Source organism: Cebidichthys violaceus, unplaced genomic scaffold (assembly GCF_023349555.1).
Source record: "Cebidichthys violaceus isolate CVI_PGR_0920_01 unplaced genomic scaffold, fCebVio1.0.p SCAF_23, whole genome shotgun sequence".
Classification (NCBI taxonomy): domain Eukaryota; kingdom Metazoa; phylum Chordata; class Actinopteri; order Perciformes; family Stichaeidae; genus Cebidichthys; species Cebidichthys violaceus.
The window spans coordinates 5,813,505-5,830,689 of NW_027176406.1; the positions used below are offsets into that span (position 1 = coordinate 5,813,505).

At 43.2% G+C, this 17,185-nt stretch overlaps 4 protein-coding genes across 4 annotated transcripts; 1 reads left to right on the top strand and 3 right to left on the bottom strand.

Moving 5' to 3' along the window:
• LOC137878208 (C-signal-like) lies at window positions 1–3,241 on the top strand. The gene is made up of 6 exons (XM_068718401.1): window positions 1–186; window positions 1,358–1,412; window positions 1,577–1,764; window positions 1,857–2,018; window positions 2,137–2,247; window positions 3,054–3,241. Exons 1-6 carry the CDS (start codon window positions 43–45, stop codon window positions 3,165–3,167), a joined length of 774 nt encoding a protein of 257 aa, XP_068574502.1. The 5' UTR covers window positions 1–42; the 3' UTR covers window positions 3,168–3,241.
• Window positions 2,280–6,000, bottom strand: LOC137878206 (E3 ubiquitin-protein ligase TRIM35-like). The gene is made up of 6 exons (XM_068718399.1): window positions 5,389–6,000; window positions 5,085–5,180; window positions 4,440–4,670; window positions 4,334–4,356; window positions 4,122–4,240; window positions 2,280–3,914 (listed from the first exon to the last, which is right to left on the bottom strand). Exons 1-6 carry the CDS (start codon window positions 5,932–5,934, stop codon window positions 3,355–3,357), a joined length of 1,575 nt encoding a protein of 524 aa, XP_068574500.1. The 5' UTR covers window positions 5,935–6,000; the 3' UTR covers window positions 2,280–3,354.
• Window positions 6,001–6,691: 691 nt separating this feature from the next.
• Window positions 6,692–10,722, bottom strand: gipc1 (GIPC PDZ domain containing family, member 1). Its single transcript, XM_068718400.1, has 7 exons — window positions 10,515–10,722; window positions 9,492–10,070; window positions 9,203–9,388; window positions 8,837–9,017; window positions 8,617–8,729; window positions 8,428–8,509; window positions 6,692–8,323 (listed from the first exon to the last, which is right to left on the bottom strand). Exons 2-7 carry the CDS (start codon window positions 9,789–9,791, stop codon window positions 8,172–8,174), a joined length of 1,014 nt encoding a protein of 337 aa, XP_068574501.1. The 5' UTR covers window positions 9,792–10,070; window positions 10,515–10,722; the 3' UTR covers window positions 6,692–8,171.
• Window positions 10,723–12,240: 1,518 nt separating this feature from the next.
• dnajb1a (DnaJ heat shock protein family (Hsp40) member B1a) lies at window positions 12,241–16,396 on the bottom strand. The gene is made up of 3 exons (XM_068718723.1): window positions 15,845–16,396; window positions 14,511–15,094; window positions 12,241–14,402 (listed from the first exon to the last, which is right to left on the bottom strand). Exons 1-3 carry the CDS (start codon window positions 16,053–16,055, stop codon window positions 14,172–14,174), a joined length of 1,026 nt encoding a protein of 341 aa, XP_068574824.1. The 5' UTR covers window positions 16,056–16,396; the 3' UTR covers window positions 12,241–14,171.
• Between the last annotated feature and the right edge of the window lie 789 nt (window positions 16,397–17,185).

A 17,185-nucleotide genomic window follows, 5' to 3' on the forward strand; every position in this document is an offset into this window, starting at 1 on the left:
TGCAAGAGCTCAGACGGAGAATTGCAAACTAATGAAGAGGAAATGGCAGCTCAAGCAGTCAGCGTGCTTATCACAGGAGCCAACAGAGGCCTGGGCCTGGAAATGGTTAAGCAAATGCTTGAGGGCTCCTGTCCAGTGAGAAAGCTGTTCGCCTGCTGCAGGGAACCAGATGGACCCAGGGCTGAGGTGAGTTTTTACTTCCTCTTTGACTCATTGTGCTCTTCAACAGAACAGAAAAATAAATCAGAAAAAGGTTTGCAAACCACAATATTGCATGATTTAGAAGAAGCAAGAGTCATAGATGAAAGCATTACATTACATTACAGTCATTTAGCAGACGCTTTTATCTTATATCTTATATTATACATAAGTAATACGAATACAATAAGTGCAACAAGCTAGTATGAATACAATAAGTGCTAAGTGGAAGGCTCAGGGTAGCACTTCCTGAAGAGGTGAGTTTTCAGCCTGCGCCGAAAGATTGGCAGCGACTCCGCTGTCCTGACGTCAGTGGGAAGTTCATTCCACCACTGTGGGGCCAGGACAGAAAACAGCCGTGACCGGGTCGATCGGCCGCCAGGACCTCGGAGCGACGGGGCAACCAATCGCCTCGAGGCAGCAGAGCGAAGTGGTCAGGCGGGGGTGTAAGGCTTGACCATGGCCTGGAGATAGGAAGGAGCTGTTCCTTTCACTGCCCTGTAGGCTAGCACCAGAGTCTTAAACTGGATGCGAGCTCTTACAGGTAGCCAGTGTAGAGAACGGAGAAAGGAAGTTGTGTGGGAGAACTTGGGGCGATTGAACACCAAACAATTGAACAGCAGTGGTGGAAGACATATTCAGATATTTTGCTTAAGTCAAAGAAGCGTGTAAAAATAAAGCAAAACTCCTATTACTATCAAAAATTGCGAAAAGTATTCATGCAGAATGGATTTTTTCTGAATATAGTGAGTGATTCATTCATGTGTGCATGACTTTATTTCTGCAGTTGGTGAAGCTGGCGCAAATTTTAATGACTTTTATACCGTTTGATAGCTCAACCTATTATAATACATAATTATTTATTAGTTGATTTAGGTTTTGTATTCATTTAAATCTGCAAAGTAACTAGTAGCTAAAGTTAGCAAATAAATGTGGTGGCGTATAAAAAAATATAAATACTCAAGTAAAGTATCTCAGAACAGTACTCGAGTAAATGTATTTCATTATACTTCATGATTATTTGTTTTTATGCTTTTTTCATGCTGAATGACCTATTTTCAAGAAACGAGATTTGAAGTGGTGCTTTTGTGTGATTCTTTGTGAAGAAACTTTTTTTGTCGATTAAATTGACTAACTTGTCTTTTCTGTGTATTTCAAGGCCTTGCAAACGCTGGCAAAGAAGCACCCTGGCGTCATCGTTGTCGTCCGTCTGGGTACAAGCTCTCTCTTGTGTTACATTGTGTTGAACCCTCCGTCCTGCTCCCATGTCCTGGCACGCACTGGCCTCGACTCTATTAATAGCTCACGGCTCTTGATATTCATCTGACTGTCTGCTATTGACCACCTCTGATGCTCACTTTCTTTCTCTCTCTGTCAGACGCCACTGACCTTTGTAGCATTAAACAGTGTGCCCAGCAGGTGGGCTCTGTGGTTGGGAAGGGGGGTCTCAACCTGCTGATTAACAACGCAGCCATGCTGGTTAAAGCCACCTTGCAGGAAACCACTCCTGAAGACATGCAGAACAGCTTCAACACCAATGTCATTGGCCCTATGAACATCATTAAAGTAAGGGAGAGGAAGATCTGGCACAGAGAACTCTAACACTGTTCATTGAAAGTTTCCTCTTGCTGACTTTCTTGCTGGTGGTCATCATTTAGGAGTTCCTGCCTCACCTTCGTGCAGCAGCGAAGGCCAGTGGGATACCAGGGATGTCCAGCAGAAAAGCAGCCGTCGTCAGCATCACCTCACTTCTGAGTTCAATGGAATATGTAAAACAGACATTTGGCATTTTCCCTGCCATCTCCTACCGCGTCAGCAAAGTGAGTGACAATCTGTTTACACTGTGACTTGCTACTCAAAGGCTTCATCCTACATTTAAGTGCAGCTGTTCACCCATCACCTCAATTGCTTCATCCGTGCCCCCTCTTCTCTCCTCAGGCGGGTTTGAATATGCTGACACTGTGTGCTGCAGAGGAGCTAAAGACGGATAAGATCCTGTTTTCTCTGATACACCCTGGCTGGGTGCGCACTGACATGGGTGGAGAGGATGTGAGTAGCAGGAAACAATGTTGAGGAAGCTCTGAATGATACTTTACTTTATTAACTGAGAAGTACAACATTAACATCACGCCATATGATTTCATATTTCACCCCCATTTTTGAGTGTTCATGTAACAAATAGTGCAATTTCTACTACAGTGTAGTTTTTTGTGTTCAATCAATACATTCCACGGACAAAAACTAAGCAGTTCTCATGGTGACAGATTGTTTTACAAAGAAGCTTCATTCATATTTCAAGATTTTGAAGAGTTTACACTCTGATGTAAATATCGAATATCTGATACCACACTGAGAAAGCAAAACAACACCAAAGACATCACACAAAGCTGAATTATCAAGTGAGACAGATACCTGGATTGAGAAAGACTTTATAAGATGTTGCTCAATATTAGCAATCATAAATATGATAGAATCAGATTCATAAAACGTATTCATTTTAACGATTCATCCTACACAGCACAGGCTTGTTTTATTCATGCGTTTCACTTCTTTAAAGTCAATTTTAAGCCTTTAAAGAAATTTGCAAAATCTTGTGGTCCCTCGAGTGATTACAGATGTCCTGCAGGCTTTCACTTGCCAAAATCAAAATAAGATATGGATCAGATATGAAAGTTTCCCAGCCGGACAGGAATGAAAATGGCCAATTGAGTATGTTTTTTTTGAACAACAGATTTGTACCACTTATAGGTAGAGTCCTTAACTGGTCTGTGAGTACAACCATTAGATTCTTAACTCAGAGGAGAGATGACCTCCTGTGTGAGCCTTCATGTTAACTGTGTGTTTCCGACCACCAGGGGGAGGTCGATGCTCCGGAGAGTGTGCAGGGGATGCTCAGCGTGATGGCCTCCCTGACTGAGGAGAAGAACGGAGCCTTCCTGACCTATCAGGGCAATACCCTGCCCTGGTAGCTTTAAGCAACCACTTCATAAACTGCAGTCAATCACTAAATGAAAGTGAAATAAACCAATACTTGTGCTCATTATTTCGCCTACATCATGCTCATTTTACACATAAGTATGTACTTTGTTGATACACTCTTTGGTGATTTCTTGAATTTGAAATACACTTTGAGTTTTCCTTTGTTTGTTTTTCAAATCACCATGAGGCACTGTTCCACACAGCCACCTTGGCGGGGCAGATCTTAAGCGGGTTGGGGTTGTTCCCGTTTATGTTGGCTCCAGGGCAGAAGAAGGGGTACATCTTCTCAGTGAAGAAGTCGGTGAAGGCGTAGATGGGCGTCATGCTGACAGGGTTGGAGAAGGTCACCTCTCCAGCGTCGTAGTCCAGCTGCACCCTGACTCGGGTCAGCTCACCTTGAGGATGCAGCGGGGTGCTGGGCCTCGTCATGGCCGAGTACTCGCCCTCGCAGTGCGAGATCATCCAAAACCCGCCCTCGGGACACCCAGAAATCCGGCCTTTCCTGTCGATGGACTCCTTGACCACTCCGAGCATCCAGTCCGCCTTGTCGCCCACCTCCACCTCCCAGGCGTGGCGGCCCGAAGTAAAGCCCTCTGAGCCGAGCAGGAACACAAAGTGGCCAAAACGTTCGGGATTGTCCGGGAGCTTCTGGAGGCATCCGCTGTTGGTGACACAGGTCAGCTCTGGAGAGAGGGACAACCAGGAGTAGGCAGTGTTGGGGTCCAGGCTGATGGGTGCTGAAAGGGAAAGAAACAAAAAACAGACGGTGATTGTGTTGAAATTCACTGCTTTGTTTAAAACAGGAAACATTTTAAAAAGCCTTCACTGACAAGCCTACACGCTGGTCTTCCTCAAGGTCAAACTATTGAGTAACAACTGCAATAAAAAAGTTATGCTGACTTGGTTAACAAAATTATACTTAACGTGTCACCAAATGTGCTTACTGTACTGAACCAGCTCCGCCATCTTCTCCCACACATGGTACTTAAGGGAACTGACATGCTTGGCCACATTTATAAGAGCGCCCGACACTTTTTCTGGATCATTCTGTGGGATCTGTACTCTGTGAGAACAATCACACACAGAAATCTATCATTACTGAACCACTAGAAAGCTTGATCTGGTAGACAGGTGCAGAAGACAATAAAGCTGTTACCTTTTCTTTGTGTTGGTATAATTCTGAAATCAAGAGGAAAAAGAGAGTATTCCAAACTGTTTGCATGGTTAGATGAATTCAGAGAAAAACATTTGCAAACACTTACCTTGAGGAAGAGAGCATCACTGGAAGCGATCTCATTCTCAATGGCTATGACGGCGTGCGAGAAGGTGAGGATACCTCTGGTGATGCTCTCGGACTTCTTCCTCACCAGCTCCTTCTTCTCCTCGTCCTCCTGCTGCAGGGCAGCCAGTCGAGCCGTCTCTTCCTTCTGCAGAAACTCTCGCAGCTGCTCAAACTCCTCTCTGATCTGTTTTTCTGTGGCCTGAGTCTGGTTCTAGCACACACGGAAGTAAGGCTCAATTAATACAGAGAGTACAACGATGTGACTGATAGAGTTGTAGTCAACTAGTCTTATCTCACTTATCTCACCTATGCCTCTGTTTATCTACATCTCTAATACATAATTAACTTTAGTTAGATTTAACTTGCCTGTGTGCATCATGTTTCCTATAAAAGTTGAATATACCTGTGCTAGCTATGGTAAAATATAATATATAATAGGACTTCTTTAGTTCTGAATTTATCAAACATTCCTGATTTGAAAAACAGAACTTGTGTCTTTAAGACCCAATCGCAGAACTTGTACCCTGAAGGCAAAAAGGGTGCTTTTTCTAACACCTCAGCCGCCATGTTTACACACTAACAGTCACGTCAGCAGGCATGCTGGTCCTCTCAGGTTTATTGATACCTTGATGTGCACAGTTGTGTCATCACACTCCTGCTTGGCTTCATACAGGCCACGCAGGTGTTTCTTCAGAGGAATCAGATCTTCCTTCAGCTCTGCCTGAAGGGGGAAAACAAACTAATGTTTCTGACTTTGCACAGAAGGGAGGTCAGTGGAAAAACTACTGTTCCTAATTTCACTGCAGGGAAATCTGACAAAGGTGATTACAATGCGTAAGCCTTTCAGTGAGTTTCCACCAATGATTGGAAGCATATAGTCCTTTAAAAAAAAAAACATTAAAAACTGCAGCTAAACAAGAACACATTACCTTAAAGTCCTGCGCTCCCTCCTCCAAAGGACACACTCTGTGTCCCTGATGCTTCTTGGAGGTGTGACACACACAGCAGAGGGCTTCAAAGTCGTCCAGGCAGAAGAGCTTGAGAACTTCCCCGTGTGTGACGCACTTCACCTCCACCATCCCTTCTTGCTCCCCCGCCCCGCCGGCTCCTTCCCCTGCTCCGGCTGTGGCCGTTCTGCGGTCCTGCTCCCTCAGGAAGGTGTCGGCCACGTTCTTCAGCGCCAGGCTGACCGTGGGCTCCGTCAGCGAGCACTTCCTCCTGCAGATGGGACACTCGCGTCTGGCCTTCTTCTTGTTCCAGAACTGCTGCAGGCAGGATCGGCAGAAGCTGTGGCTGCACTTGAGCACCACGGGGTCCTTGAAGATGTCACAGCAGACGGGACAAGACAGCTCCTCCTCCAGCACGGAGCCCGAGCGGGAGGATACGGCCCGCGGTCGAAGGGCTGAAGCTACCTTGGGACTCTGGAAGAAGGAAAGTATTCCAGGCTGGGAGGACGCACGCGGGCGCAACGCCATGGCTGGTTCCTGTTAGCAGGGAGGCTGTTTTTATAGCTGCAGAGAGTGCACTGTTAGGAAGAAGAAGTGCTCCTCTCAGAATGCATCCAAAGAGTAATCTGGACACTGTTTATGAGCAACCAAGGCTATAGATCAACAGGGACTCGAGGAACAGGTTTACTTCACTTGTAGTAAATAAAGGACACGTAACCACCCCGCATCTCTCAACCACAACAGAAACAGAGCAGTCTCAAGCTGAGTCAAAAAGGCATGTTTCTTTTAAACATGAATGTTGCTGAAAGTGCTCTTTTTTTGTGTGGAAAGAGCAACATACATAGAAGTTTTGATGGTTGGAGACCAGTGATTTTAGAAAGTAAACACAACTCAAAACTACATTTATAATCTAAACATACAGCAATAGGTATTTAGTGTTGAACCAGGACTAAGGCCTGGAGGTGACCCCGCTGAGCTTGGCCAGCATTATCAAGTTCACTAAGGTGTCTCTTATTACATTACCTCTTACGACCTGCTGACAGGCCAAGTGATTTCTAGTTAAATGTCATATATATTTCAGGAGGACACATGTGAGAAGAAGCAAACACACCCCGGGGGTGCTTTGTGGGAATGTTGGGGGGGAAACAGCATCGTCTCGCCTCTTTAAACAGCACAAAAAGCAGCTAACAGTGTTTGATAATCTGATCTTTATGAGCATGTTTTACACACCGTGCCAGAACTTTCAGCTCTGTGTTGAGTTTAGGAATGACCAAACAGGAGAAACTGCCATGTCGATGTTATTATTGCATTATAATTGGACATTGACAACAGTGTAATACAAAGCCATCAAAATAACGTGTTCTTCTCAGTGTTACAGTGTTCTAGCATCAGTTTCATTACATTTAGATATTCATCACCTCTGAAGAATAAAACAAGACTACAAAATAGCTTCATACATTTGGATATACTGAAAAAAGGTTAACACCAAAACGTTTTTTTAAGACATGTGTTTACCTACGCTGAGTAGTGGGTGCAGCATTGCCTGTTTTCTCTCTCTCTCTTTGAACAACACAGGTCAACACGTGATGGAAGCAGTTTGGTATCATTCTGCTCCAATGACAGGATACTTTACTTTGCAGCACCATGCGCCAGAATTCATACTTCAAACAAAAAACGTATAAAATGCAGGAAATGAGAAGAAATGAAGGCATTTTGTTCTCAACAGATTCCTTTTTACACACCTACTCCATCTCGTTACTCTCTTCTTTAATACTGCCTTCTGTAACGCTTCAAAATAAAGTAGTTGCGACTCAAGATCAAGTTCTTCATCCATTACACAAACCCTGTTTTAAAATAGACTTCACTTCATTTTATATAAAAACACTAGCTATAAAAATAATAAGTCAACACAACCCACAAACTGAGAACCACTCTGCTCCTCATCCTCACCTTCAAAAAAGGTAAATTAACACTGATTTCCTCTAACACTGTCAAATGTATGAAAGTTAACTTCATTACAGCGTGGAGTGTTTCGAAGGTGAATAAACACCACTGATCTTTTAGTCAGCAAGCTACATGTTACTATGAGTTTTGCAAATACTATTTTTTTTTATTTTACCCCAAAAAACAAAAAAAGGACATAAAACCAGCATAATTCCATATGAAGATAAAAATATAACAGCACATGCTTGTAAAACGGATCCATAACAGTAACAGCGAGTGGTTCAGGACGTCACTGTGACTCAGGGAGGCCGATGCCTGGTTTTGTGCAGTAACTGTGCCACTCACCAGGTGACGTACAGTGCGATCTCTGTTCACGCAACACAGTGCAATGTGGAAAAATCACATTTCTTTTTCTTTCTTTTTTTGCCAAGTATCAAAGATCTACTTTTTGTCTCTCATTGCTCCCATATTAGAGACTTGTGCTCCGCTTGTTCCACTGCCAACAACTACAACAATGACATGCAGGTTCATGTGAGGCGGTCAAAGGGAAAGCTCATCAGCGTGCTCGTAGTTTCTGGAAAAAGCTGGAAGACAAATAACAGCACTTGGGAAGTCATCAGAGTCATCTTCTTCTCCCATTAACTGCCACTGTCCTCTTTGTCTAGGCAGGGGCTCCCAAAAGGATAACACTCTAAATTAAAAAATAGTAGGAGTATACACTGGAATAAAAACAAACTCATGACGGTAGTGTTGTGTTTTCTAGTAGTGCTGAATTTTGTGGGTGCCACGCACGGGTTGTTCTGCTCTGACAGTGTCAGAGGTTACACTCGCCCGACCTTAGCATCGCCGATGGCTCCCCAGACGTCAAAAACAAATTCGTCTGGGAAGGCAAAGTCCCCGAGGGTTTGATCTAAAGCCTCTGCAAACTCATCCGGGTTCTTTTTGTCCTTTCCCAGCTCCACCATGGTAGCCGCTGAGGAGACGGAGAAAGTTCAGAGAAAATGTAGTGAACATGAAAACAACAAGTGACACAAATTCTAATTCTGACTCCTGTGGAGCCAACATTCATACGCTTACCCAGCTCGCTGTCTCTGATGCCCATGTAGCTCTCAAGCAGGTCATCCACCTTCTCGATTGCCTTTTCCTCAAACGCAGAGGGCTGGAGTGAAACAAATTCAATGAGAAAACTCAGGCAACACAACAGGATTATGCTTTCTAAACATTACAGAGAGATTATCAGTCCACAGGTGTTATAAAAACACTCACCAGTTCCTCCACTGTAGCAGGACCTTTAGAGCGCAGCCGCAGAGTTCCTCTGCCGGTCCCCAGCTGAACCCCTGAGGCCGACCTGGACCCTCCAGACCGCTGGCTGATCATATCTACGCAGAATGATAAAACAGAGAACCCTAAACACTTTGTTGACGAGCATGTTTGGCTGTCATACAACATCTGAGATGAAATATCAGACAACTTCTCCCAAACCTACCAAAGGCCTTGAGGGGCTCCACCAGCTTGATGGTGAACTCCTTCCCTTTGGGCAGCTCCTTCAGCATCTTGGCCACCTCGTAGTGTCGACACCCTATCAGGCGATGGCCGTTGATCGACTCGATCATATCCCCCACGTTGATGACCTGGATCTGGTGAATGACGCTCCCCTCGCGGATTCGCTGAAAACAGCAAAACTCAAGATAAATAAGCCACTCTCCAGCTTATCACTCTATCCCTGCCACATGTAATCTGTTCACATTTATGTGCAGAAATTAGTCCTTATTATAATCCAGTGTCATGCCTTTCTTTGTGGACCCTTGAGTCCAAAAAAAAAAAAAAAGTAGGCTATGTTACTATTTCTCACCTTGATGAAAGCGTAGCCAGCTCCATTATCAGTGATCGTCAACCCTAGTGCATCTTCTCCTTTATACACCTCTATTTCCTTTCGCTGGCCTTTGATGTGGGCAAAAATAAAGTCCTCTAGCCCAATCTGACCTCCCAACAGTTTATCCATGTCCACCTTGTGAGTGTTCAGTGTGCAAAACATAACCTGTGGAGGGACACAACAAACAAGTATGATTTACAACAATGCATTCTCCCCCTGGTAAACTCAAGCAAACCTATTCATCCTCACAATCAGCACAGTGACTCACCTCAGATGGCGGTATCCCAAAGGCCTCACCAATCTTGGCATAGAGCTCCCGCACATTGCTGAAACCCTCTATGCGGCCCGTGGGGCTGCCGTGGGCGAGCTGAGTGTGGAAGATGAGGCGAGGTCGCATGCTGCTGGGTGGAGGAGGCAGACCTTCAGAAGCGGCACCTTCTCCCAGCCCAACAACACCTCCATCCAGGCCATCCATACCCGGCACATTGAGACCTGCGCGAATGGGCTCCGCTTCCTCGTTCTCGACCAACGGGGACGCCTTCTTCCTTCTTCCCAAGCCCAGAGGCATAGTAGTGCTACAGGGGAAGCAGATGGAGGGGAGGAGGCTGCTGGGGGGGTGGGGGGGGGGGGGGGGTGTGTTACGCTATGATCAGACCAACATACACCTGTTCAGCCAAATCAGCTGCAGGTCTGTTGGATGTTTATGTCACAGTAATAGTGTGGTCCTCCAGACCAGCTTGAACGCTGTCTCAACCAGGCCCCTGAATGGATATAGAAGTCCACACATCAGAGCAGATTACATAGCTGGATCTGTCACGTCCAGCAGCCTGCAGTGGGTGGTCCTCAGCTGGAAGACAGAGACAGAAATCCTCTCATTTTCATGCATTTACAAAAGTAGTGCCATCTCGGTTATAACAGCAGTGTAAACATGCTGTGTCGTTACTTCTCCTCGAAATAGTAATAACGTTATGATGTTGGTTTCTATTAGCACTGCCTAATTATACCTTAGCTTGGACAGTCAGGACAACAACTAGAGCTAATGTTAGCTGCTAGTGAGGCACATTTTTCCACACATCTTCAAGCACTGACAACTCTCACGTAGCTAGGAACCTAGCATGTCGCTTCTACAAACGAAAGCTAGTTAAACCAGTGACTGTTAATCCCTAAATTACACACGTGACGGTTTCTGGCGTGTTTGAGTAGCTGAGATGAGAGAGCTAGTTAGCTAGCGTTACTATTTCCTCCAAATGTGAAGAGTAGGGAGTGAACACGGCAGGCCGGTCATTCTTACCAGGGAGCAGGAGTTTTAGCCAACTGTCGTTAGCTCGCCCTGCTAGCTTAGCCGGCTAACGGTGCTGCTGTGTGTTTTAAAAAAAATAAAATAACGTTTCGCTTGGAAACTGAGAAAGTCCAGTATGTTTAGCTGCTCTGCTCCTGACAGGTTGACTCAGATAGTAACAAGTACCGAGCCTGTGACCGCTCTGCTGTAGGCTTAGCTTTAGCCCAGCAGGGGTGGAACAATGACGCCTTCAGGTTCCCTCGTAAACCCAACCTTTCGCAATTGAGCGACTGTTCTAAAGCCGTAAATATGACTTAGAATAAGTCTTTTGGTGGCTGCTGCACCATTTTAGATATCATCTGTACTTCGTGCTTTAGCACAAGAATGAAGGGGGGGAATACGAGGCATGTGTGTGCAGTTTTAGGGCACTTTTTTATGCGTGTGTTTTGTGTGAGAGGTGGATTTAAGTTAGCTCAGGTGTCGTGTCAGAGTCACAAATACTATATTTTAGACATAAACGTGTCAACGTGTAGTGTCTGCTTTAGCGTCTTTAGAGTCTTGTTGATCTTGTTTTAGTTTGTCTCGTTTATCTTTTTTAGTAGTAGTAGCAGTAGCAGTAGTAGTAGTAGTCGTGAATATACACTGCCCTCTTGTAGTCTCGATGCATATCTACACTGCTGTCTACTGTAAAAGTCTTATTGTGAAGGTTGTAACCAGAAGTCTTGCTATGCTGTCATTTCTAACCTGATAAGTGTGAACAGATGAGTTCTTGCATGAACTGAAGTAAAATTGATGTGCCTTTGTTCACGTTGCATAATGAACAATGTTAGTTGAGGGGGTCCGTGCATGAAGTATAATGTATCTGCCATTGATCATTTGTTATGATGACAAATGTTAATTCAGGGGAATTGCCTAATTTCATTGGCCTACTTGTGCTAATGCACATGTAATCTGAGTAAACGCGGTTAATGTGTTATTGTCGCATTGAATGAACACGTGCGATGCAATTCCGCGCACCAAAACGTCAGTTTGTTCCAATAACACACTTTGACAGCCGGAAACAGAGGCAGTTCGCCTTCAAAGTAAAGGTCGCGCGTTTTCAAACGCATTTGCTCCTGCGATCAATTTAACAAAAGCTAAATTAAATAAATACAAAATAGCCTGAATAATGAACATAATATATAATTGTTATAAAATCATATTTTTTCCGCACAACTGATTGTCGCTTTCTAACTATAACCTGCTGCACTTCCCTCTTCTTTGACAATTGTATACAAGATTGCTACCGGAAGTTGTCCTGCCCTCTAGCGGACCACAATGAGTAGTTACACCGGCTCCAGTGACAAGTTGGCCAAAGACGCTCTGTGGTTGGACACAGATAGCATGGTCATAGAAATAAAGAGCCGATGTAGTTGCACACCGTGACTACTAGAGGGCACGAGATACACAGGACTGTTTTAACCACAATCACAAATGTAGCTTGAGAAGCTCACATTTACATTTTGAGAATTATTAGTAGTTGGTATTGAGAAAGAAAGTTCTCTTTTTGTACAACACAGTTAGAATGTTAACAGAGCGTTTTTGTATTTATATATATATATATATATAAATAAATAAATAAATAATGATAAATGTTGAGCTTACACTACAGTAAATTGATTTTTTTAAAGCCGTCTCATTCTGCTAAAAGACCATGTTGCATTAAATGTCCTCAATAACTGAAACATGTGAGACATGATTGGGTAGATATTTGCCAGTCTCTTTAATGTGGAAATGCAAATCACAGCATTAGAAGAATCTATTAAAAATGTCATATTCATAAAAGCTTTGTTGTTAAAAATCAAAACATCTTGAATCCCAACCTGAGGCATTTCCAAACAACATAAACAGGAAGTGAAACAAGATAATACTTACACCCTTTTCCCTTAAAAAGGAAAAAAGTTTGCATGAAAAAAAAGAAACATCTTTTCTTTTCTTTTTTTTTTAAACAAGAAAATGTTACACATTACAGAGATTACACATCTCTACATTTCATGTTAAACCACATGTTAGACAATTAAAACTCCAACAGGAGCAGTCAAAAACCTAAAAATACTTCAAATGTGAAAATGAACTAACTGACCTACGAGCTTCTACGATCACTACAGTCAAAAGGTGCACAAAGCTGAATACGAGTTCAATATACTTTTTAGGATTCCTTATGAACTACACATTTCCAGATGCTGTAACTGTGTCGGGTAAGAGCTATAAGACAAAATAAACAAAAATATATTCTGTAGGCCTTGAAACTTTTCTTTACATCTCAGTCTATGCAATATTGCCATATACCATGTTGGGCAAAAACAAACAACTTACTGGCTTTAAGCAGTCAAACAGACATAAGAATAAGGAACTGGAATATACACTAATTGTACATTAAGCACCCTAAAAAGGGTACGAATGCAGTAAATAGCTTTTGGTAGTTTGTAAGACACACACGCACACACACAACAGGATACACCCATGCTCTCAACATACATATATATTATTATATAGGGACAATTATTTGGCACAGAAAGTCTTCCCAGCTTATTTTACATACGTAATAAGCTGTGTACTCTCAGATGAAAAGGTATCGTAAAAGTAAACATTTTGCAAGGTGTGCCGTCTCAAACAGAGATAAACCAATCTGAATGTGTCCTCTCAATTAAACAATTTTGTACATAAAATCTGACGATACAAAGTACTTATCAGTGCTCTCTTCCTAAATTAATAATCAGGACAGTCACGTAATTGTAACCTAATATTTCCTCTGATTATAACTGGAGATATTGTCATTGTTTTTAGGCTAGTGCATATTGCAACTATATTCTTCTTGTCAATTTATGAGATTGTGGCCCTAAAAACTGGCAGATAGCTGTGAGTGAGTGTAGATAACTGAAACACTGACATGAAAGTATATTGAACGTTGATCAGTTCCATCTGGCTGATACTGAACTGCTTCATGAAGTCAGATCCAACGTGTTCGCCACTCAGGATCTACACTGTAGAAGAATAATCACATCCTGTTGAGTAATGTCGTTACAACTACAATCAAGCATGCGTCACTGCACCTGAGGTATTGTTAGCTGGCTGCGTGCTCCCTTAAAGCACTCCCCAAAAAACTGCTGCTGCTGCGAAAACAAATCCCCAGTTACTATATTACATTTCTAAGAGAACCTAACAAAAACTCTGGCTCTCACGTGACACCTTGTATCATTAATCTATATACACACTTCATACGTTAAACTATTTACTTTCCTCCATCAATCTGACATTTTAGCATGCTGCTACTCAACACTGGTACTCACTCAGTTTCCAAGTCTTAAGCCAGTCATCCAACTGACTAGATGTTGGGTAAGAAAAAGCAATTTGGTGTTCAGAAGGTAAAATTAAACTCAGCTGGAACCAAATCTGCCCTGAGCCTCAATCGTCCAGAAGATTTGCACACAGAAGAGTGCGCTGCTGGAAGCGTTGAAGGTGAAGTGTGTAGGATTTGGCGGCATCTAGCGGTGAGGTTGCAGATTGCAACCGACTGAAACTTCTCACAAGAACATGAGTGGCCCCTATCTAGATCCCCCCTAAATGCTACACACTGTTCCTTTAACTGCTTTAGAATTTTTGTTGTTGAGGCAAACCTATCACTTCACGTCACGGTGGAAGGATCTGCTTGAGTGCATCTCGTGTGCTTTGGCCCAGTTTGTCAGGAAATTTCACGGTGAAGTCCAGGACCATGTCGCCCCTCTTCTCGGGGCACTTGGATATGGGGAGCCCTTCTCCCGAAATTCGCTTTTTCATTCCAGGTCTGACAACGTCTCTGGAGGTCACAGTGATGGTGCGGCCGTCTAGTGTCGGGGCGTTGACTGTGCATCCACACAACGCCTGGAGAGAGAATGGATGATCAACACCATCTTTACTCAAAGCATTATTGGAACAAGCTAGATTAAAAAGAAAAATTAATGTCCGAGTAATATCACAGTGGTCACTTACTTCTCTGAGTGATATTTTTGCAGGATAGATGATATCCGAGCCCTCTCTTCTGAACACCGGGTGGGGTTTATCTTTAACTACAAACACCACGTCTGCAGGAATGTTGCTGGCGGTTTCATCGCCCTCCTTGGGAAAGGTGATTTTCGTCCCCTCCTTCCAGCCGCGCTTGATGTCGACCGTTAGAATCTTGTCTTCGTTGCGTATGGTGCAGCCGTCCGGGTTCAGTCTCTTGCGGGAGATCTTCATCTTTTTGGTGCACCCTGAGAAAACCTCCTCCAGGCTCACCTTCAGCTCGTGCATCACGGGCGGGTCCTTCTTCCTCTCGCGTGCTCTGTGAGGAACTCCTGGGTGGGATTTAAAGGACCTGGGAAACCCGCCCATGCCGCCCATTCGTCCCATGCCGAAAGGCGCAAAGGGATCGTTGATGTCCATGTTTTCCTCCCCATTTTGTGCGAAGAAATGATCAAAAGGGCTGCGGCCACCGAAGAACTCCGCAAACATCGCATGAGGGTCTCCATGGAAGGTGTAGTTGTAGCTTTGGCCACTGTGTCCTCCACCTCCACCACCGGCTGAACCCTTCAATCCTACAGCAAGCATCAGAGCACAGAATGAAATAGAACCTGAATGCATATCAGTAACAAGAAATTGCACATTGCATTGTTCACAATTTTCTTATAAAAAGATTGAATGAAATTGTAAGTATTTAAATGTCGATAGTGATTCGTTTTGGTCATCAGTCAAGTAAAAAAATACCCAAATGTTGCTGGTTTCAAGTTAAAACTTTACAGATACTTATATTAATGTGCTTGACTATGTTTAATGTTTTACCGTAAATTATTCATCCTCACAAAAATATGTACGAGTTGCAAGACTAATAATGATCATGCTGCAAGCAATGAAAGTGTATAGATATATAGTAATTTTTATGTTTTTTAACGCCAGAAAAGTCGCGTCTGTCTCCGTCTTTGCCCATAATAATGTGAACAGTAACATTGCAGCCTTACGCACAAATAAGTACATTTTTTGAGATGTTTAAACCAGAATTATCATTCCGACAGACACACAGGACAGGCAACCCGTTGTTTCCAGTAGGTTCTCCGGCGACACCTATTGTAACGTGACACACACATCTCCTCATTGTTACTAATATAGAAATATGCTAGAAAACAGCAATGACCGATTAGGAGGATGCATCTGAGCATATTATCTTTCAGACTCAAAGTGCAAATGCATGGTTTGCTGAAGATTGTAACAAGTTGTATGATAAAAGTAAGTATACTGGCACAAAGTACACCAACACACGCACGCTGTGCGGAGAGTTCAGTCAACGTTACCTTCTTCTCCGAAGCGATCATAAATGTCCTTCTTCTTGGCGTCACTGAGGACATCGTATGCTTCGGCGATCTCTTTGAATTTATCTTCTGCTCCGGGAGACTTGTTTTTGTCGGGATGAAAGCGCAAGGCCTGCTTTCTGTACGCCTTTTTTATCTCGTCTTCGGAGGCACCTTTGGCTATTCCTAGCACTTTGTAGTAATCTTTACCCATGTCAAGAACCGGTCACTTCTTCTTCTTCCACTTTATAAACACATTGTCATCGCAGAAGCCAACGACACATCCAGCATGTTCAGTGTGTGGGTCCAGCTAGCGGGATCCACCGCAGCTGTCGCTGATGCGGACGATAGCTAGCTAGCTAACTGTCAAGGTTAGCTTCCGTCACTTGTCACCGTCCGTAGACAACTTCCTACTGTTCTCTGAAATGAGGAAAGAAAACGTTATTTAACTTAAGCTGCACAACATACAACGACGAGTTCATACTCGAGTGGCCGTGTGTTGCCGCCGAGCTGAAAACCCGTGCGAAGAAACTTCTGGAAGGAGCTGCTGCTGTGTGTCATAACTACCGAGTCAAGAGGACTCACTGCTAACAACTTCCGGTATAGGTTGAACCAAAAGTAGTGCAGTAGTGGTCAAGAAGTGGCCAGATCTATCGTTAAATTAAAACCTGACACTATCTGAAACACTTAGCAGCAGCTCATCGAGGTAAAACATGGTCTTGTTTGGATTGCTGCTATAAATTAGCTTTTTGCGTCAACCATCGGCCCTTTTAATAATATTTTCATATGAGTACGCATGCGCAGGTGCTGTCGTTCTTGCTGATTAGGCTGTCCACACGTCAGGCTTCACATTATATACTGTAGGCTGAAATCAGTCGTAATCATAGTGGAATGTAACTGAGTAGGCCAACATTTACTCAAGTACTGTACTTAAGTACAAATCAGAGTAATTAAAATACTCTTTTTATTTGAGTATTTTGTATGTTATGCTACTTTATACTTCTACTTTGTAGATTCAGGGTATTGATAGAAAATATAAATCAACTCATCAATTATAATATATTATTAAAGGTCAAGTTGCCCAGCAGAAGTGACAATTAGTCCTACCTTTACCAGCTGCAACATTAAAGTGAAGTACACAATAATGCATCACTAATTATAATCCAGTAATATACATTGTATGCTCCTGAAATGGGCCATAATGCATACTTAGTACTATTACTGTTTTGATGCTAATACTTTTGTACACACTTTTAGTAAACAGATTATGTTTACACTGAGGTAGCCTATTGCTACTTTAACTAAAGTGAAAGGTCTGAGTACCTCTTCTGAGTAAGTTATAAA